This window comes from Hyalella azteca, unplaced genomic scaffold, assembly GCF_000764305.2.
Source record: "Hyalella azteca isolate HAZT.00-mixed unplaced genomic scaffold, Hazt_2.0.2 contig17504, whole genome shotgun sequence".
NCBI classification, from domain to species: domain Eukaryota; kingdom Metazoa; phylum Arthropoda; class Malacostraca; order Amphipoda; family Hyalellidae; genus Hyalella; species Hyalella azteca.
Genome location: NW_025947285.1, coordinates 45,563 through 68,294, shown reverse-complemented (window position 1 = coordinate 68,294; position 22,732 = coordinate 45,563). Strand labels below are relative to the sequence as shown.

The following is a 22,732-nucleotide window of genomic DNA, read 5'->3' as shown; positions in this document are numbered from 1 at the left end:
GATTAATACGAAGTTACCATGCTCTGTAATGTTATTCTTCATTTTTAGCATGTTATATTCTTATTCCAGTCATAGAGGTCGTTAACATCCTCAGGTTTATTACTTTATTATATTATTAACACTGAATTGCTAATTATAAAATGGTTGCAGAGACGCGCGACGAGCGCGGCGTCATCTCGTGGCCACACACCGTAGCCAACGTGGTAGTGAGTCTACCATGCCACGGATCCTCCTCATCCACCTCATTCCACCACAACCAGTTGTACCACTTCACTGGGGACCACCCAGTCCTCCACCCACCCACTGCGTACCACACATGCTCCTCTAATGGTACCTGGGAGCAACTCAGGACCGACGAATGCCCTTTCGCGTCCAAAACCACGCGGATTCTACAGCAATTTTCCCTGACTAATCTCACGACGAGCAAGACGACTTTGTTGAGGAGCACGCGTAGCTTGCATAACTTCACGTGTGGAGGCGAGCAGGTCTTGAATGGCCCCGCAGACGTGGTCTTTCTTGCACGTACAATTGAGTATTACACTTCAGAGCTCATGGCCAGCGTCGACAAGGTAGCTAGGAGTGCGCCGGCGAGTGTTAATGCTGCTGATGTACACCTGCAGCCATCATTTGCACTCAGAAATTCCGAGAACAGAGAGGTCGCCGCCATGCTTCTAGACCTCGTTGCCGCGTCCATGGTTGTTTCTGCTGGTGAGTAACTCGTATTCCTTATGTTTGCCCACGTTATGTGTCATTTTAATTCTGCATATGATTCGTTTTCATCGTTTAAGTCAGACAACTGCGTCTGTTGTGCTTGTTTTTGAGGTGGGGTTTAATATTGCTCGTTTAGCCTCCTATATTTGTATAATTCATGACTCGTGTAGCCGTGGTTATTTTTTATCACTCTGTAGTGCTCTTTTTTCTTATTTTTATTGCTTTAATTTGTATTGGAATTTTATTCCTGAAAGTAATTCTCCCTGTTTTCTTAAGCAAAACAAATTTCTTGAGAGACTGATTTGCAGGTAACCTGAGCGCTGCGGAGACGAGGGACCACGCGTGTAACAGGCTCCTAACGGCGCTGTGGACGGTGACGAGGTCCGTGCCGACCGTCAGCCAGGCCTCACTTCCCCATCTGCACGTCCTACAAATACCCATGCCGGAGCCTCGTGCCCTAGCCAGCAATCCTGAGGGGCGCTCGGCTGTTGAAAGCTTCGATCCAAACATTGCTTCTACGAACTCCGATGAGCACGGCGATAATTCTACTACAAGAAGGCTTCACGTCGTCGATGGCGAACTAAAAATCAGGAGTTTAAAACCTGAAAGTATCGTGGAAAGATCGTCTAGAGTATCGAGGTCTGCGATTGGTAATATTCAGCTGGTGAAGCGCTCTTTCGCCGACAATGAAGCGTTAATGGACGCCAAAAGAAATTCGTTCAGTGCAGAGAAACAAGAAATGAATTCGAGATTACACAAACGAAATGTCGACCATGTTGCTCCATCCACTACAAAGCCAGAAACAGGAAATCGTTTTGAAGAGCTTGCGCGTCTTGACTCTTCAACTTCCAAGTCGATTCATAATCTTAGACTTCAATCTGAGGTATCGAACCTTGAAAGTGCTACTGCTCATTTACGCGATTCTACTGAAGAAAATCTTGTGCCTGAATCTACACGGACTCCTTTTGTGCAAACTACGACGTCAAATGTCTTACGAGACCTTGACACTCCGGACACAGCAGCGCCGTTGGAACTTGACGGGCCTCGCTATATTGAGTTCTCGAACAGCGATAACAAGAAGACGCTGCAGCGACTTCATGAACGTCTGCAGAAAAAGGTTTGGGTTCAATATTCTCTTTAATGTCTGGCTGATTGGCCTATCAAAGATAAACTTGCTCGAATGCTTGGATAATAAGCCAATCAGGTTAATTCCAACGATATTCGTTATCATCATTTGTAGGTATACACACTATGCCGTTCAGTATTCATTGATTAGTGAAAAATTAACACTTACAAGATATCGTCACGGTTAAGGGATAAAAATGTATTTTAGTCCCTAAAAAGTAATTAAAATAGACATTTTCAAATTTTATTACATCATGTAATAATATTTATATTGTCACCTTCAGACCAAGTAAACTAAAACCTGTTATGAAAGCTTTAGAGCTAGTCGCCGTACACGGTGAACGCATTTAAAATCAAATGTTTAATTACAATTGGTGATTTATGTTGTTATGTTGACGTTAATCGCAGAAAGCTAATCTTACAGATGTTTATGAAGTACAGATGTTGATGAAGACTTCATGATGCATTTAAATGAATATTTGAATTGCAGGTTGCGTCTCCCGAAGCGTTGGTGTGCGTTCTTCACAGACGTTCGCTGCACAGCAGACAGCGACGCCTGTCTTGCCAGTCATCGTCTCAGGGCGCCTCGAGGTAAAGCTTCGTTTGCTGCAACTGTTTTCTCTGTACATCAACACTCGACAAACCCGCGTGTTTCTGAACCTCTGGGGGAGATGGGTACCGTTACTCGAGTTTAATCTGGTGACCTCGAGCGGTGTCGAGCCTATAACTCGGTAGTCTCTAACTTGGTAGCCTCTAACTCGGTAGCCTCTAACTCGGTAGCCTCTAACTTGGTAGCCTCTAACTCGGTAGCCTCTAACTCGGTAGCCTCTAATTCGGTAGCCTCTAATTCGGTAGTCAACTATTGCGTGTTTACGATTATGTTTACATGACAGGCGTCGAATTTGTGCCAGAATCTGTAAAATTCCAAGTTTGCTATTGGTCACTGAGTTCTAATTGCCACTAAGTGATAATCTTCTTATTGATCGTCTTTGAGAAAAGACAAGCTAGCCCTCTTCAAAGTTGCTTGTGGTCTTCTGGAGCATGACATAGGTTTTCTTCGTGGCCTGAAATGAAGGATGAAAAACTGTATCTACTTCTTATTAAATGGCAACGTTGGTGTCTTATTGTTATGAACTTGTACCGAATCTTGGGCTCAATAGGTTAAGTTAATTTAACCTCGTGTTAGGCAATTTTTGTTAATGAACTTAGAAATACTTTTTCTCTAAAGAAATGTGTATGATGTTTTTGCCGAAAATCGAAGGAAACGCTGATTAATTTCTTTCCATTCATTGAATTTCCGCCTTTCAGACCCGACGATGCTGTGGTCGACGCAGTGCTTGAGATTCCTGCGGCACACTTCAGTCGATTTTTCCATCTGCCGGAGAATTCGCCGCCTGTCAAAAATCAAACCAAGTCGAATACAGAAAAAGTGAGCACAGCTTTTGGATCATCGGCACCCGCTAACATGCGTCTCGTAGATGCAGCCCCGGGGACCGCTGATTTTCGAGATAGATTTGTTCCCCCCAAAAAATCGAATATAGGCGACCAACATGGCCCTGATTTCCTCAGTCTTGAAAACGAAAGTATATCTTCATCTGGTATAGCATCTAAACAGCAACAGCACACAAAACTGAATGACGATAACAAGCGAAATACAAGAGACGTCACTCGTTTGAGTAGCAACCTGCTTGTACCCAATCAAACTGTGTGGCCGCAACCTCAAGGCCCGAACCTCGCCGACACTCTCCTTAAACGCAACATGGATTGGATGCACCTGGGTCAGTCGCACGACTACGCTCCGCCAAGCTCCCGTCGGATCCATGTTTTCGCATTCGAAACCTCTAAGCTTTTCCCTCACTTTGCCGTTGAAAATTCTTCGTTCGTTAACTGGGATGTGACATCGGTGGTTATCGGCGCTCGCCTTGATGATCAAGGTCTCAACGAGAGCTTTTCGTTACTCGGCAATTCAGTGACGGTGACGTTGCGCACGACTCTATACAGTAACAACATCAGACCGGTGTGGTGGAGAGCTGGCGACTTTCAAAAAGGGTCTATGGGATCTTGGTCCAGCGAGGGCTGCGAGGTGTTGAGGATTGTCAACTCTAAAATCATATTCCAGTGTGACCGACTCGCTCACTACGGTATATTGCAAGACACGAGTTTCTTGAAAACCAGAATTTCTGACACAGGTGCAGAATTCCGCCTCAGTGCTCCGGCTGTCTATGTTGGGAGTTTTGTGTGCGCTTTCCTGCTAATGATCACCATCGTTACGTGGGCCATTCATCACCCACGTATACACACTACCAGTAAAAACAAACACTCATACATCAACACCTGGATTGCCCTCATGCTCCTCATTGTTCTTTTTACAGTTGGTGTTTATCAGACCGAAAGTCGACCTTTTTGTCAAGGCATTGGCATCCTATTGCATTATCTCTCATCTTGCGTGCTACTCTGGATTATTGTGTCTGTGTCAAACCTGTATAAGAAAGTTACGAAAGCTTTGCGACCTCCTCTGCTTTCGGACGATCCTCTTCCTGACTCTCCTTTGCCACCGAAACCCATGTTGAGATTTTACCTCGTAGGTTGGGGCATCGCTCTGATTTTGTGCGGTATATCTGCAGCTGTTAATCTGCACCATTATGCTGGGTACAGCTACTGCTTCCTTGCCTGGGCTCCAAGCTTGGGGGCCTTCTATGCTCCATGCGTCGTCCTAGTAACAATTCTGTGCGTCTTCTGTCTCCTCACTCACTGCATGATCAAGTCTGATCCTGGGAGCTACTCTGAGGCAGCTGCTAATACCGAGACTACAGAACTAGAACTTCTGGACGCTGCTTCCCCGAACTCCGAGAATGTCACCACCAATTCAGGCCACACATCTCACCTCACGGCTCATCTCAACTCTGACAGACTTAACGCTGATGAGCTCAGTCTGTCTTCGAGTGTCAGCGAAAATCTGTATGACAGCCACCACAGTCCGCTGACGCAGCTGCGAGCGCATGAAGTCACATTGCTGCTGTTTGTGTTGACCTGGGCATCAGCTGCTATCACGACTGCTGGTCCTTTTCAGTCCGTAATATCTCATCATATAACAATCTTCAGTCTCGTCTACGCCATCTGCTCGTCGAGTCTCGGCATATTTATTTTCTTATTCTTTTGTCTTGGGAGATCAGACGTTAAGCAAGCATGGCGTGCGACCGACCTGAAATCATGCTTTTGGATAAAACCGATTGGAGAAGAAGTGCAAGTACAAGTGGCTAACAATACAGTTGCTGCCAGCAGCAGCGGTGGCAGTGGAGGTAGCGGCACGCATCTCATTCCTGTCAGTAACACGAGTGTTGCATCTGGAAATCATTTCAGTGGCGTTCACTCGGTCCAGACTATTCACAACAACCACCAAGAGAACAACGTCTTGCATGCGGTCGCCAACAGCGTTCATAGTTACGATTCTTCTCGTTCTCCCACCATCAAGTCATCGTCTGTTTCTCACCAAGTTTCTTCACCCATTAAGAGCGACGTGTTACTCAAGTCTGAAAACGTCAGACCTCAAGGAACGGCATTGCAAATGATAAATTTTGGTGCTGCTTCTGAAAATTTTCAATATTCTCCTGAAATGTTCTACAATCCAAAACAAGCTGGCGTCGCAAAGAGGTTTTTCCAGAAACAGCGGATGAAGCAATTGATCAAACAAAATAATTTTGGAATTAATCGTGAAGAAGACAGCGACTGTAACTCTTCGGTGCTCTACAGACCGCGACCTGTACGTTCCAATAACTCAGGCTCTGACGTGTCAAGCTTCGATCCATCGTTTCTGGGAGCGTCTAGTAAAGTGAATAACACAAACATCCATGTGGATCATAATTTATATTCCTACATGTCGGCGAATAAACAAGCCTCTAAGACTCCAACACCTGAGCTGCTGTGCGTTTTTGGTCCGCACAAAGACCAGAACATCACTAATGCCGAAAAACATAAAAAATCATTTTCTCGAAGTCCAAACCAGACAGACCACATCCCTCGTATTGACGCTACTAATGCCTACCAGTATTCCTCCGAGAGTTCATACCAAACGCCTTCCAAGGCTCATGTCACCGATCGCAAAGCCAGTCCAAACCTGCACGTTGAAACAGAAGTAATCGTTTCTCGTCAGCGCAGTCCTGCCTGCGAGAGCTCGGCCGACGAAGCTGAGTTGCACCAGAGTCGCAAAGCTGGCAGCAGAGGTCGGCTGCCAGGAAAACAGCGTCATAGAAGGACCAAGTCGAAGAGTGGAGTTGTAAAAGACAAGTGGGCTACAAGTAACGAAGGCGACGTGCCGTTAAATGAGTTACCACAAATGATTAGTGATCAAGCTTCTGCTGATTCCAAGTATATCTCTCCAAACTCTGTTCCTGACAACGGTTTAACGCAGATGACAGCCAATGCCTTGGCTGATTCGTTTGGAAAAGAATCAATAGGGTCTTCTTCTCCTGTTTTTGGGCTGAAAGTCGAGAACGTTGACCCCGATAATATCACCGTTCACTCATCACTTGTCGATTCACATCCCAGTTGGCCTCATGTACTTTCCAGCTCATCAACTGCGAAGAAAGCTCGTGGTCAGCGCTTGAATATCCCTTGGCACGAAGACCTCCAAGCTGTTGGGAGTTGGGACAGCGAAACTGGCGAGGAAATGTCATGTTGTGAAGGTGGTGGAGAAAAAAGGTTCAGTGTTGGCGATGTCAGCGACCGAGTCAGTGTATGTGGTACGTTCAACACGAGCCGGAACAGCATGTGTAGCGATGTCAGTATCGACGACAGCAGCATTGCCACAAGTCTGATAGCCGGGGCTGACACAAGCCCACCAGCAAGCCTGCTTGTTTCTGATCCACCTTTTGATTCTCCGTTGCATCGCTTGCACCAGAATACCCCTGATGATGCTTCTGTTTCATCTAGTTTTGTTTCGTCGCCAGTGCGACGTCCTTTTTCTCCCTCAAACTTTCCTTTCTTTAGGAATGAGAATAATGCTCCTGGAAAAAACGATAATGATTATCCTTGCAATACTGGCAATATCAAAGGCAAAAGAAGGGTTCGGAAGAAGAGTGATCGAGGTAGTAAATCTTACCCCGAGTCTCCCGCTAGTCCTCCAGATTGCAGCCAGCATGCGGCTAGCTTAGGGCGGCAAAATCGCAATCTCACTAGACACGGACAAGATATACTTGAATTCCATGGGTCAGTAGATGGAAAACGAATCTCAGTAAAGGACCCTGGAACTATTGAAGAGAGATTCACACCCCGAGATGATGTGGGTGATGCATCTGAGGCAGACTACGATGTGACGCAGACAGATCGCTCGTCGACCGTGAGTACCGACATCGCTGCGTGCCAGCTTCTCATGACCACGCCGCGCTCTGAAGGATCTAGTGATTCTGACTGCGCACCTATAGCATTCATTAACCAGGAACCTCCAATAAATATCGCTGAGGAGTTTACTCGAAGGAGAGACATCAAACGTCGATCAAAAAATACTAATAGACAGGGTTTAGTATTCTCATCTAAAAATTGTATAAATGAAGACCAAGTTGCGGAATTTATAAGCAGTTCCAGCGATGAAGAAGCAATTGGTAACTTCTCTTCTACGCCGACGTCAGCCGTGCCTCTTCTTTCCTCGCTGACTGAGCCTCTACTTTATCCTACTCCTCGGGAAGACCAAGTACGGAATTCCAATGCTGCCAATTTATCAAGAAGAGTAGAATCTTCCGAATCTCTACTGTCACACGTATCTCCAGTTCCTGGCTTTGAATCTGCTATTTTTTGCCAGCCCGACGTCCCAGTTGTTCTTTCTAAGCCTTTGTTGACATCAACTCCAATTAACCAGTTTTCTCCGCTCGATAATTCGTCCCAATTATTTTCTTCCAACTCAGCCACTAAGGACCTGCAGTTTCCTGGCCCATCATCCGCTGCGCCAGTGCAAGATGTTAAATTAGCAAAGGGCTCATCACCCTTGCCCACCATTGAACGCTTGAAGAGTAGGACTACATTTCCTGCCGATCGGACTAGTTTAAGTCAATCGAAAACTTACTCAGATATTCCTAGTGCTGCCAAGTCAGTGTCAATAGACAGCAGCGATCAAAGTACGTTGGTATCCAGAGGTAAAGGTAGCTTAGAGATTTCTGACTCGTGTAAATCTAGTCAAAATGCAGAATATGATAGGCGTGTAAATATCGGTAATGATAGTGCTAACTTTAACGATAACTTTAGGTCGAATTTAGAGAAAACCCCCGTGCAAGATGCTGCTGGTTCCTCGTGTTCTATAGATTCTGATGGTGCTTTGCTCGGATCAAGCTTGGGCAATCTCCCTGAAGGTGTCAAAATCTGTGCCAATCTTTCAGAAGCAAACATGTCAGCGACCCAAGATTCCTCGGCAGATTCCTGCTCTAGCCGAGAAACCTGCGTGTGAAGAACAGAATTTAAGATTTAAATGAATTCTTTTGATGCAAGTCGCTTGTCACGAGAAAACTGTGTTTTGATACTAAGTTTATCAGGTACATTCTGTATTCGGTTTGCAGACTCTGAATAAATGTAGAAAAAACGTTAAATTCATGCAGTAAATTCTGAATGTAATATTTACAAACTTGATTATAATTTCGTGGATTTCCATGCAGTTAACTCCGTATAAATCTGTAAACTGTGTAAAGCTATCAGGGAAGTGTAGATAAAGCTTGACTGAAGCTCGCTACATATCAGACTGGAGTTTCTGACGTCAATACAGGCATCTTATTTCATATTTCTCATTAATACTTAACTACTAGAAATATTTCATGTGATTCTTGCGTTATTTCTCCGACCACGTAACGTATGTTAACATTTTGTTGTATGATCTCAACCTATGCCCGATTATACCTCCTTGATCGTGCTGGACATTCTTCGATAATTACAATGATGTAATCTCAACTGTGTAGCCCAGAACTGAACCAGATGAATTGATAAGCTTGGCGACGTGTATCTTGTCGACCTAGTGTTATCTTAATAATTGTGAAACTTGTTAGAAGGATCAAATTGTTAAGCGTAACGAGGTGTTTCTTGTCGACCAAGTGTCATCTCAATTGTGAAACTCGTTGAAAGTATCAAATTAGCGAGCAAAGCACAGAGAACAATTAAGGAAAACACTTTTCCCTAATTTTGTGGTGTTAGCCTTATGTATTGTTACATATTTGTGTCAATAATTTAAGTTCGCTTTAAATGCTTTGGATTCATAAACATCTCTGTCGAAGAAATTTGATATTCATTATTGAACGACAGCTAAATTATTCACATAGTTAATTTTACTCGAGCTTGTTGACGGTTATTGTGGCTGGTAGGGTTATCTCATGGCTGTAAATCAATTGTATCTCTCTGTACGAATATCATAATTATTATGACAGAATTATATTTCCATGTTTTCTTTCCGTGGATGAACCCAATTATCAGTTTTTGTCTTTTAAACTTGAAAGTTTTAAAAACTTGTACTGTTGAAAGGTACTTAAAAATTTAGGATATATGAATATAAATTAGGATAAAATTATTAGTTCAGGTTTTTTGTTCTTGCGCGTATTGGGCATTGCTCGTCTGGATTTTGTATCTTTAAATTCAGAACAAAACGTACCTCGATGTTCGAATTTTATCGTCGAGTTAATTATATTGTATGTTATACGATTAGAAGGCCATCTTGTGTTAAGTAAGGCTTGGCACACGATCAGTTGACAGCTCTCTTATCCTAACCCCCAAATAACAATAATTACAAAGCTGTTTTTTTTATAGAATTCTCTGCCAAAAAAACTTCACTGGATACTCTTCTTCATCTGTATCATTCATAGTACAGTTAGAAGTGTAGGATTGTGTTTATTTGAAATTTCAATGCGCTAAATCACGAATTAAAGCCAACAATAATGTTAACTTTATATTTGTTCGACGCTGACTCATCAGTTTCCACATTTTTTCGAGTATCAAATATAAACAAATTAAACATTCTATTTGTCTTAAGCTTTGTAATATGCTGGATCTAATTTGACCTTGAGTACCTCTTAATTAGCTTGAGGTAATTTTAAATGCCAAGATATTCCAACGTCATTTGCACCTCTTATCCGCATGCCGGCTACACGAAAACAATGATGAATGCCAAAGTCAATGGCACCTCCGAAGCGCACCCTCTCTGGTAAAGTGAGTCTCTTTATGGAACGATTAATTTTATAGTTATATACGAAAAATGGGCATCAATCGAAACTAAAATAATTTCTGCAATAGCCTAGGTATTTTTTCGTTGGGGCAACCATCGGCTTAATGGAGTAAACATGGGTGCTTTAAGTTGAGACTTAAGGAAAATATGTCATTAGAAGGAGATCTAATTAACGCCGATATCCTTTTCAAGTATATTTAAATGCTGAGCTAATACAACAATCGATAAACTTATAACTTTATTAGCTATGAAGTTCTCCACTTCTTTCTGATTGAGCTTCAGGTGTGCCTAGCACAATTATTGTGTTTATGCTATAATTTCATCTCATATTTTTGTTCAAATTTACAATGTGTTACGTACTTAAACTGATCATTAGTTATTTATTTCATTTGTGAATCTTCATATTACAAATCTCGTAGTTATGCAATTGTTTCAGTAGTTCTTTTTCTGTAATATGGTTATTTCTTATTTATAGAAATTCGATCTCGATCAAAACGCTTCGATTTGTGATTTTTTTCATGTTTTTTCAGTTTTTTCTCAACTGTGTTACTATTTCAGTTAGTTGTGTGTTACCAATTTTTCAGATCAACCTCCTGAGTGGATGAAAGCTCTTAGAGAGTCTCGGTGCAATTTAATGTGTTCAGTGAAAATATAGTGTCATTGTTAAAATAATTTTAATTGCACTGCTACAAAGCAAACGTTTTTAAATTATTTGCCTGGAAGGATTACTTTATATTATTTTTATTCGATTATTTTTACGAATGAAAATGATTATACTGAAGATACTTCACATAATCATATTTCAGTTTGTTGTATGTGAGGATTCTTGCTTGGAGACGATGAATCGATTGCAGTACAGTTGTTTGTATCCATGAATAATTTTCCGCTTCTTAGATAGATCATTACTAGTAGAAACGCTCTGATACTATTTTTAGATTATACTATGCATTATTTTGTAAAGTAATAAATCACATTAAATTACATATGTACAGTGTCAGTTGAATGTTATCGTAGATAGAAATCACAATTTTCTATAGAACTGTATTTTCTATGAGTAAAATTGCACTCCCAACATTTCAATGGTTTTGCTTTCCTGCAGGATTTAGTTTCTCTAGAGTCTAGAATCTAGATTGATAGATATTGATAGAGACTCCAAGTTCCCTTTTTGAAGTGCGAACAATCGTTAATCATGTGTTTTCATGATGAAGTTCAGTTCAGTTCTCTCCGCGCCATAAGGCGCACAAGGCTTGGACGTCACTCCTCCACTGGGTCCGGTTTGCAGCTGCCTGCCGTGCTATGCCGTGCACTCATGATGAATATTTGCTTCAATTTCCAAATTACAAATATTTGTTCCAATTTCCAAATTGATTGTTATTAGAATATAGAAAGAAAATCAATCATGAGCCCCGAATTTTTTCACATTATCCCTATGTCTCATGCGCTTCCATCAAGTCATCGGATCTCTGACGGCCTAACGTTATTCTCTCTTTAACGTAGTTTGTCAGAAACACAGCTCTTTATGGGGCTTTATCTCTGTTATGTAAATACAAAACAGAATTTTGGTAACGAAGGTATAATCAATATCCTCGCTTTATCATTATTTAGTTGCTTTATTTTTGCTTATTTAGTCAATAGTCAATGCGGTAGCGCGTGCGTGAAGGAGGGGTGGGGTGGGGACGGCCGGGGTAGCTTTCACATAGCGCTTCCATCAAGTCATCGGAACTCTGACGGCCTAGAGTCCTAGACTAAAACTCTTCATGGGGCCTTATCCTTGTTATGTAAATACATAACAGAATTTTTGGTACTGAAAGTATAATCAATGTCCTCGCTTTATCATTATTCAGTTGCTTCATTTCTGTTTATTAGTCGACAGTCAATGCGGTAGCGCGTGCGTGAAGGTGGGGTGGGGACGGCCGGGGTAGCTCATCTCATTGTTCTCATGGGTCATCATACCACTTACCCCTACCGTTTCAACTCTTACTACATTTTACGCTCCTCCTTGTGGGTGCAGCAAACATTGCATTGTTTAAGAAAATACGCTTCAATTGAATGCGTTGAGTAGTTTCCATTGCACACTGCAAATTTTTGTGGCTCCCACAATTTAAGATAAAACCATGTAGAGACGGCTGTAGTTATAGTAGCTCATGAGAAATGTGTCCAAAATCAGGTGCTTTCATATTATTGGATCCTTATAAGTGTCCTTTATCGCCACAAACTGTGTTGAACTGTTTTTTATATATTTTATTTATCGAAGATTTCAGTTTCTGATGGCGAGCTTTGTTTTTAGACTAAATCTTCAAGCGGATGCTGGTTACAGCTGGTACGTAGGAAATATTTTTTAAGTACGAGCGTGTTTTGTTTATGAATTAATTTATTACATTCTATAATATTGAGATAAGTATATCATTACTTAACCAATGTAACTTTTGATTGTGTGTCGTGATTTGAATACATATCGAAAAGTCACTAGCAATCAGTTGGGTCGAGGGTTATGACCCTTTGTTCTCCTGCTTCAAGTTCAAGCGAAAATCGTCCCACCGCAGCGTCGGTGCCGCTTCGATTGTGTATGTTAGCTTGCGACTGACGAATGAGACCACCAAAAGACTTGTTTACTTCAGAATTTGTGTCGTTTGGTAACCAAAACAGCGGATTTAATATTTTAATTTTCATTATCTTCTTAAAAATATGAGTGGATCCATCTCTAGTCCCAGTATAGGGCTAAAAGAGAGTTGTTTGTGCTATTTGCAAGTGTTCGGGGCGTAAGCAACATGGCGGCCGTTTAGCGTCTCTGGCCTGAAGGCTGGAAATTGAGTGCGGTTCGCTATATTTGAGTAAGTTCACGAAGACTTTTGATGAGCAGCGTGCTACATTTTTATTTTCCATTTGGGTATCTACTACGGTTGTGACACTTCTGATTCATGGATTTTTATGTCCAAAGATCTTCGACACGAATCTTTTGTGCATAGCCTATCTTGGCATGATTTGATTATTGATATTATTAAAATTTGTTTTTCCAAAAACCGTTCAAAATTGCATTCTGTATAATCAAATGTTTGACAATGATCATTTGCACAGTGCATAAAGTTAATTCTTGTTGGAGTTCCAAATTCCAATTGTCCATAAATTTGAAATTTAAGCAAAAAATTACTCTACTGCCCTGAGTGTTATGCCCAGGTATGCCCTTCTGCCCGAATCACTGGACACTCTCAGTGTACCTAATAGTGTCACTGTGTCAGTGTTTTTGCCTATCATTCAGTCGTTGATTCCGGCTGTTATAGTCATACCTTAGATACCTACCTACCTAGTAGCTAACCTAGATGTCATTATGCCATGGTCATTGAAGAGTTTCTCCTTGATAAGTTTTTAATTTTTCCTAGTTTATTACAAAAAGCATTTAGTTTCTATTGATTTTTCTCGCCTTTAGCATGCCTTTTATTACTTTCATCAAGTTTCATGGGTATTATTGCAGATTAACTACATCCAAAAAAAAGGGTGTTTTTTTTTTTAATTATATGTTTTTTGGGGTGTAGATTACGAATCTGAAATCTTGTTTGTGGTATTTGCAAGTGTTCGGGGCGTAAGCAACATGGCGGCCGTTTAGCGTCTCTTGCCTGAAGGCTGGAAATTGAGTGCGGTTCGCTATCTTCGAGTAAGTTCACGAAGACTTTTAATGAGCAGAGTGCTACATTTTTATTTTCCATTTTGGTATTTACTACGGTTGTGACACTTGTGAAGTTGTGATTCATGGATTTTTATGTTCAGAGATCTTCGACATGAGTCTTTTGTCAGTTTTGTGCATACTAGGCTATCTTGGCCATGATTCAATATTATTGAAATTTCTTCCTACAAAAACAGTTCAAAATTGCATTCTGTATCAAAGGTTTTAAAATAATCATTTGCACAATGCATAAATTCATTCTTGTTGAAGTTCCAACTGTCCATAAATTTAGAATTTAAGCAAAAATTGCTTTCTTGCCATGAGTGTTATGCCCTTTTGGCTTTTGCCTCAATCACTGGACATTCTCAGTCTCACTGTGTCAGTTTCAATGTTTTTGCCTCTCATTCAGACTTTCAGTCAATGATTCAAGCTGTCAGAGATGCCATGATTATTATAGAGTTTCTCCTTGCTAGGTTTACCATTTTAATTGTTTTCCTAATTTATTACCAAATAGCATTTAATATATATTGATTTTTCTCACCTTTAGCTTGCATTTTTTTACTTTTGCATGCAGCATGCCTACCTTTTTTTGCATCAGATACCTAGTTCTTAATAGTTAATTCTTATGAAATTTTCTACCTCAGCAAGTGTAAGGATGTCTTGATTTAATTGGTAGGCTAAGACTAAGAGTACCTTGTACCTAATCAATGAGTTTATTTATGTACAATTTTTACATAATAAATTAGTGATAATACCTAGATAATTTTATGCTTGAATTTTATCAATTTTTATCATCAATGGACAATGATTGCCAGACTAAATGTAAGGTAGAAACTATTTATGAATTAGCCAAACCTACTTTACTCATCATGCAAGTCATGTCTAGGCAAAATTCCAGCTATGTTGTGGCCACTGGCCAGAGTGCAGAGAGTGGGCAAATATCTAAAGATCTTTGGTGCAATATAAGCTTCTAAATCTAGGTCTTTATGAGATCTTGCCAACAAATTTCTCTTAAAATACTTCCTTACATCAATTTTTGGACAAATCTTGAACCTTGAAGCAAGTTGAAGGTTTAGGTAGTTTTGGTGACAAATTCCCAATAATAGTGGTAACAGTTTGCACCCAAAAAGTTAAATATGAGATTCTAGCAGCACATTTGCCATGGTGATGTGGGCCTGTGGGTGGTGTACTCTTTCACTCCATCTGGAAAATATTTTTTTCTATAGAAGTGAAACTCAAGTGCTGGGAACAGTCTGAGTGGTAGTTCCCAAGTAAAAGCTTATTATTTTATTTAACTAAATCATCCAACCAGTTGTTATATTTTTACTATTTTTTATATCCATCAATTCTCCCTAATTAATATGTAGCACCATCATGCTTCATGACTAATTGATATGAATTTTCAGGATTGGTCCAGTGCAGGGTGCTCTTCAGCAATGACGGAAACATCAAGTGTCACTTCAAGCAATTATGCTCAGGACATGTTCTCACCTATACAGTTTTGTGAGGTGGTACAAGAAGGATCACAACTTCACCTGCAGCAGCATCAACATCCACAACAGTATCCTCTCCAGCTGTCTGTGACAAACACAAGTTCATCAAATGTAACAGCGACATCAAATATGATGATATCTACCATGACATCTACAGGACAGACCATCCAACAACAACAGCCACAGAAATCTCCTCAAGAACAACAACAACAGCTTCTTCAACATATGCCCCAGCAGTCACAGCAAATATTACTGTCACCACAAAAAGCTCCGACTTTCACCTCAACTTCTTTACTTGCAACTTCTACACTTCCTCTTCCCACACCTCCTCACCATATGTCACCGTCATCTTCTGCTCTTGCTCCTTCCCCTCTTCACCATCACCCACATCACCTCCACCAGCTGCACTTGCACCATCATCACCACCTTCAACAACATCATCAGCATCAGCTGCAACCCATGCAGCCTCACCAAGTTCACCCACATCATCATCACCATCATATTCACCCACATCATCTATACCCTCATCAACACCAATTACAGATTCATCAGCAGCAACAGCAGCACATGCATCATCACCACCATCACCAACAACATCTGCACCAAGCCCAACATCTCCAACAACAACAGCATCAACAACAACAGCAACATATCATTCCCCAGCCTGGGCTTCAACAAGCAATGCTTCCTCCACCTCATGTGCCATTAGTCCCTCTGAAAACGAAATCAAATTCTAGACAGTCTAAACCAAAGCAGAGTCGTGCTGCTCAGTCAAGAAATACTGGCAATGCAAGCAAGAGTAACGGGACTTCTATTTCAAAGGATGCAAAATCAAAACATTCTCAGAATGAACAACCCCTCAAAATTACTGATAAGTGTTCAAGTACCAATAATTTCGTTCATGCTAACCAACAGTCTGTTAAAACGGATATGGGGGCTCAAGTCTCAAGTGATGCGCAATCAAAGAAACCTAAACACTTGAATACAGAAAGTCCAGATGTCATTAAACATTGTGCAGCTGATAAGCGCTCTAGTATAACTGCAATGGGAGGCACCACTAAAAAATGTGTCACTACCACAACGAACTCAAGCGGGAATTGTTCTTATGAAACTGAGAAGTATGATGGTTCTTCGAAAGAAGAAATGAAAAAAGATATTCAGTTACTGAAGACTGAAGCTGAACTGTCTGGTACTGGTGTCTTGGTGACATCAGAGTCTGACACTAAACAGTCGTCCGTGAAAGCTGAAGTAAAAACTAAATTTCCTGCAAGTGTCGATAATGAGCAAATTATTGAAGATGCTTGTGAAACTGCCAATACTAATACCATAAACGATAAGCTCCACACTGTTTCAATTTGTACAACCGTCAGTAATTCTTCTTGTAGTAATACAACAGCAAACTCCACTGGAAGATCAAAAGCACCTTCATCAACTTCGGAGCTCTCTCTGCCGGGCCATAAAATGGAAGCATCTTCTTCAGTGCCACTTATATTGTCAGCCCAGGTACCGCCCTTACAACTATTGACACCTTCAACTTCGTCCTTGCAACAAATGTCCTCATCTGATCTGGCTACCGTCCAGGATTCGGTACCGCCAATTTTGCACCAGCCTTCCCTCGTTACCCTACAGCTCCCTACCTCTGAGCACGCTATACCTGCAGCAAGCGCTGGTATGGAACATGGATCCATTACTACTACACTTGGAGAATCGTACAAAATTGGAAAAACAGAATACACTACTCAGTCCATTTTGCAGAGTCCTTCTAAAATATTGTTTCTTCAACCCAGCATGAAGGCTTTACCCGAGTCGTCATCAGTCTTCATAACTTCAACAAAAAGTATTCCCTTTGTTCACCAAAACAATGATGTTGCTTCACCTGCCAGCGTTGCTGTTTCATATCCAGATTCAATATCTAAATTAAATGCATCGGTTCCAACTCCTATAACTTCACATGTCAACTTGCCTGCTTTTATCTGTCCTGAAGTGCCAGTCTCTAATTCAAATTACAGTAAAGGAAATGAATCTTCCAATGCGAATTCTTTTTCGCAGATAAAAGAAGTTGAGTGTTCTCAAATCAAGACAAGTCCGGGAGATGAAATAAATGTTACTTCTAAATCAACTGATGTGGTTTCCTCAGAAGCTGCGGATTCTACTGTAGCATTGAAAAGGAAGCCAAGCAAGCCTAAAGTGGCCACACGGTCCGTGTGTATTGGCACAGACACTGAGCCTGATTTTCCGTGCAATCCTTATGAACTTTCCCCTCCACACCTTCGAGTGTCGGTCAGCACCAACACATCTCCCCCTGAATCACCTGCACTAATTACTGATATTTGTCCTAATGTTGAAAATTTGTCTGATGGGTACCATTCACTAAGTCCTAAAACTGAATTTCCGTCCAAAAATCTGGATGAAAATGTCGTTCATTCTCCTTCTGCATTAGAGATGGATGAATGCAAACCCTCTTCGACCATTTCTAATGATTCTAAGACTCTATTCAGTGAAGATTTCAAACCTTCTTTTGCTGGAAAAGTGTCAATTTTTTCTGAAGAGCATTCAACGAACCGATTTCAAACGTCAGATTTGACTTCTGACAAGCAGACGCCTACTTTGATGGATGAATCGCTGACTGGTATTAAAATTAATAACATGAGTAACTGCGAGGTACGTGATGTTGAAGAATTGAAGGAATTTTGTGACACGGAAATCTCGCACATGAGTCCAAGTGTTGTCTCATGTCACTCAGATTCGTCCAGTTTGTTAAGTGACGACAGTGCAGTGCATGATTGCGAGCTCCAGCTTGCTGATGAACCTGATTCAACTTTTGATACCTACCCCACTGTTGAAGTTCCACCTGACAGCTCAGCGCGTTCGCACATGAGTCCAAGTGTTGTCTCATGTCACTCCGATTCGTCCAGTTCGTTAAGTGACGACAGTGCAGTGCATGATTGCGAGCTCCAGCTTCCTGATGAACCTGATTCAACTTTTGATACATACCCCACTGTTGAAGTTCCACCTGACAGCTCAGCGCGAAGTAATCTCCAGAACGAAGTGTCAAATAAAGATGATGAGGTATATACGTCATTTCAATTTTAATTTTTGAAATTTATTTATACGTGATGGGGGTTATCAGAATAGTGTTTTCTGTATCTGTATTAAAATTATCAATAATTATACACGAATCTTTGATTTACTGTGTTAAAACTAAATGAATTTTACTTTTATTAGGTGATGGTGATCGCGATGACGCCAGGCCACGCAGCCCAAGGTGTGGACAAGGCGCCCGTGAAGCGGACCTGGCGTCGCCCTTGGAAAAAGAAGAAGGAGCGCGAGAAGAAGAAGAAGCCCGCGCGCAAAGTGCGTCGAAGCAAACCCAGGCGACGCGCCACGTATCACCGAACGCAAGTCATACACATCGACGTTAGAAACGGACCTCCGGTTAGTCCATGTATTGCATTTAATTTGCTCGTGTGATGACCTCTGGAAATAACAGTAATTGCAAGTAAAATTATGAACATTTATACTACATAAGTTATATCGCTGGATGTTTGCAGGTTTAATAATTATAGTGACTAAGAAGTGGCTGTAGACACCAAGTTCTGTTCATACAAAAACGTTTAAACTAAAAGGCAAGCATGTGGTTTCGGACACAGTTTTGCCGGTTAGAATGGAATGCATAACCAGCAACTATTCTCACGACCGCTAGCTCCCGATCGACGAGGTAGATGTTCTTGTCACGATTTTTAGACTAGCTGTGAAGCGGTTCCTCATTTTCATGTCCCTACGTACTTTTCATCTGATAAAATTTCACCCGAATACTCGAAATTTTAAATTATTTTTGTATATACTTGTCAGTTCCTCTATTTGTTTATAGTAATTTAGACCCTGAATATTCATAAAAATTAAGTCTTCAGGCTAGGAATGTTAATTGAGATAACGTTGATACCTCAAATGTATTGAATTGTCGAGAAAACTATAATTATCGTAGTACTCTGATGCTATTTTCATTGTATGTCAGCTGTTGAAAGGCAATCGTTTTATCAACACTAATTTTCTCTAATCTATCAGATTGACACGACAAAGACGATTGTGAGCCGGCAGTCGGAAGACCACATCGATTCTTTAAAGCAGAAGCGGCAAAGGATAAAACTCAACCGAAATTCAGGGAGGGAATACGTCAACAGGCTTGGCAAGGTACATCCATAATCATTGCCGATTTCAACACCATAACTAAAATAACTTTCCTTAATAAAATCTCAAGCTATTTCTCACCTGAGCCTCATTTTTTATTCAAAAGATTGTGCGCCTAGGAATTATTGTAATGTATTTTTAGTCGATGATAACCGTCGCAATTATTAATTGGATTACATTTTGTAATGTAATGAGTTTTGAAATTCATATCAACCACTCGTGGCTCGTATTTGACTCAGAATTTGAAGGCAGCGCAAATGTAACTGGTCTAATGAAGTCCCAGGCGTATAGTTAATTGTCTGTGTTCGTCAGATCGTACAAGCTCGGAAAGTTGGCAAGCCCTGCAACTGCCCCATGAAATGCTGGGACAGAATGGGCTCCAAGGTTGTGGTGATCTTCAATAACTTCTGGGATCTCTGTGATTTTAATTTGCAGAACTCCTACCTTTTCACGTGTCTCAAACTCTGTGATGTCAAAAGAAGATATACGAAAAAAGTGAGTAATGGATCTTTAGAATTCACTGAACAGCATAATTTATTGTTCCAGTAACCTCGCCTATATTTGTGTTACATTTGGCCGTAAGCTTTCCTAACTTTTGATGGTCTAAGCTACGTCCGGTAAATAATTTTCTTCTTTCATACCAACATTTCGGCGGGTGTATGATTTAACCGCATCGTTAACTGCGAGATGGCTCACGGGAATATCTTTCCATCATCATAGAAAAAAGTAACAACACGCTTACATTCCATCCGCCGACTTGCACTTATGGAATTTAGTTATTTTTTACCTTACGTCTTCGCGTTCTCTTTCACTTCATTTAATGTTGCATTTTCCAGCCCGCTGAAGAGTCACGTCGTCAGAACACGTTCGAGTATTTCGTACGGATCAGCGGCAAGCACGTACGCGTCTGCAAACGTGCCTTCATGAGCGCACATGGCCTCACATCAGACAAGAGGCTCAGAACTTTGCTCTCACAAATGAAGGTAAAGTTACCCATGTCGTGAGCACCAAGTTATGAGGAGCATCAAGACTTACGTGGGTCTCGCGATCTTAGCCTCACTTCAGGTGGTATTTGGCGCACTTGTGTAAAGTTTCCCATACATTGACTGCTGTCTTCATTATATTTTTGTAGTTTCTCACAATGGAGACCTTTATTTAAACAGAATCTTTGCCTAGTTTATTCAACGTATGCCTCATCGAAACATTCACGTGTCTTCATAGTCAGTGAGAATTTGGCAAGTATTTTTTTCGTGTGGTTTTGGCAGGAGGACTCAACTGATGCAGTTAAAACTATGAATGATTTAGTCATTTTATATAAGTACGAAATAAATTTGAATTGATGGAGAATTATGTTCTGAATGTTTACTCCGCGTAGTGGAACTTCAACTTAATTTTCGTTTGCTTCCAGGATGGCGCACTGCTGCCCATTTATGACCGGAGAGGAAAGCATCTGCGCCCCATGAAGCCTAGCGGCAATTTAGATTCTTCATCTCCCACTGCTTCAACTTCTTCATTTTCGTCTCCCCTGCACCAGACCTCTACCACCGGGCCAGTATCGTCCACTTCAGTGGCTGCATCTAAAAAACGTACACGAGTCTCACCTTCGAGCGGAAGCGGCTCAAATAATTCCGGCAAGAAGAAACCGCAAAACGCAAGTACCGGCAGAAACCATCTGGGAAATTTGGGGTTAGCGAATAGCAAAAGTGGGGTGTACCCACCCCCGCCGCCCACCTCAATGGTGCCCCTACATGGTGTCGTTCCTCACTGCTCGGTGCCGTCCCCCTTGGGAAGCATGACTACAGCAACTCCCACTGTGTCGGGAGCGGTGCTGCATCCCTCGGCTGCTCCTGGCCACGGTAATGCCATGCAGGAGCCTCCGCATTCATATATTCCTAATGGAGAAATTTATTTCGCCAGTCATTACCTGGACCCAAGTCAAGGGATGACTCACATTAACCAAATTACGCCTCAGTGCCAAAAAATGCTTGAAAGCCCTGCTTATTTTATGGCTGGGATGAAAGAAAACACGTTTCATCAGTGACCGCGCGATGTTGATCCTCGTTAATTTTATGTATATTTAGGTGCTTAGCAGGTGGTCGTTTACTGGGCCAGATGCGTTGAATATAGCTATCAACGACATTGTACATTTATTTCTATGCATCTTTGAGTACAGTTTGGTTTACCTACGTTTTAAGTGTAAGCATAATTAGGGCATCACTCGTCCATATGAATCTCTAATATTATGCCTCATCCTTGCCCCACACAAATTATCTCTGACAGGGCATTGACAATACTACTCCTAGCAAGCATTTATTTAGCAAGCATTTATTTCTTTAAGAGACATTTTAATTATAACCTTAAGTGTTGGCAATCCTTGATCAAGTCACAAATAAGTTCGCGTGCATTAAGTTCATCCCTGGCTGTGTTTACTATTAGAAACATCTTGAATGTATGGGTTACGTGCTGTATATGCACGTCTTAGACGACGATTGCTCGTTTCCAGGTTGTGCAGTGAGGTGAAAAAAGGAGCTATCGAAATAATCGCATCTTGAACACATTTGATATGCTTCAATATGTACTGAGTTGTCCAAATCGTAACTCTAGGAGATATCAGCAAGACATTATTCAAATAGTTGCGCGGGTTTTGCCCTTGGGTGGGTTGTCTTGACCCTATATTTCACACGACAAAAAGGCGTAGTAGTGCTACGTGCATCATCATAATTTGGTATGTAACCTATTCATTTTTCTAAATGATATGGTGATGAGGTAAAGAAAAATGGACGTATTTTTTCGGAATCTCAATTGTTACCGATTGTTCATTTCTGCGTATTGCGCTGTGACGAGTCGAGTAGAAAGTCCGTCATTTGTCTCAATCGTATTTCGAGATTCTCTGTTATGTTCATTATTTTCAATTTGCATTATTTTTCTGCTTCGCTTCGTGAGCAATTTTGTAATACTCGTAATATTAGTACTAAACTTTACATCTAGAAAACACCTCATGGGTGCTAGTACCTTGCAAACAATGGTGCCAAACTTTGCCATATGTTGAAGATAGTTCATTGAGATAAGGAAAGCCTCGTTATAAGTGGTAAGCGCTTTTAGAAGTATGCGAGCTAGTAAAAAATATTTCGCGGGCCCCATCTTAAGTACCGGAATACACTAATGTATTGTATCAAGAGAACTCATTATATTTAATTACCTGGTGATTTATAAATTTGCAGCGTCCTGCTGAACATTTAACGTATGTTCTTTGAATGTTGTCTTCTTAGCCAGTTCAGTAGTTGGTCTGGTCTTGAGGATATTTTTCACCCTTTTCTGACGATTAGACCGAACATCTAGGTATCATCTCACATTTTTTTGTTGAGAATC

General features: G+C 41.1%; 2 protein-coding genes across 3 annotated transcripts in view; both read left to right on the top strand.

Moving 5' to 3' along the window:
* LOC108679233 overlaps positions 1 to 9,424 on the top strand; it is a 39,230-nt gene extending 29,806 nt beyond the window's left edge. The window contains exons 11-14 of the mRNA XM_047885308.1: positions 151 to 708; positions 1,020 to 1,828; positions 2,327 to 2,427; positions 3,145 to 9,424. Coding sequence (XP_047741264.1) covers positions 151 to 708; positions 1,020 to 1,828; positions 2,327 to 2,427; positions 3,145 to 8,269 — 6,593 coding nt within the window. The 3' untranslated portion in view covers positions 8,270 to 9,424. The remainder of the gene's footprint in view (positions 1 to 150; positions 709 to 1,019; positions 1,829 to 2,326; positions 2,428 to 3,144) is intronic.
* Positions 9,425 to 12,579: 3,155 nt separating this feature from the next.
* LOC108679245 lies at positions 12,580 to 22,618 on the top strand. Of its 2 annotated transcripts, none has more exons than XM_018167852.2 (8): positions 12,580 to 12,855; positions 15,089 to 17,887; positions 18,050 to 18,244; positions 18,401 to 18,610; positions 19,241 to 19,366; positions 19,676 to 19,858; positions 20,200 to 20,346; positions 20,772 to 22,618. In XM_018167852.2, exons 2-8 carry the CDS (start codon positions 15,119 to 15,121, stop codon positions 21,402 to 21,404), a joined length of 4,263 nt encoding a protein of 1,420 aa, XP_018023341.1. In that variant the 5' UTR covers positions 12,580 to 12,855; positions 15,089 to 15,118; the 3' UTR covers positions 21,405 to 22,618. The 2 variants fall into 2 exon arrangements, with proteins under 2 accessions (XP_018023341.1, XP_018023333.1); XM_018167844.2 differs by lacking the exon at positions 12,580 to 12,855 and adding an exon at positions 13,578 to 13,673.
* The last annotated feature ends 114 nt before the right edge of the window (positions 22,619 to 22,732 follow it).

Bases quoted from the DNA above. Each gene is read 5' to 3' on its own strand.
- LOC108679245 (XM_018167852.2), top strand. From the start codon at position 15,119: ATGACGGAAACATCAAGTGTCACTTCAAGCAATTATGCTCAGGACATG. The intron at 19,367-19,675 runs GTACATCCATAA...TGTGTTCGTCAG, and splicing joins ACGTCAACAGGCTTGGCAAG to ATCGTACAAGCTCGGAAAGT. The intron at 19,859-20,199 runs GTGAGTAATGGA...TGCATTTTCCAG, and splicing joins AAAGAAGATATACGAAAAAA to CCCGCTGAAGAGTCACGTCG.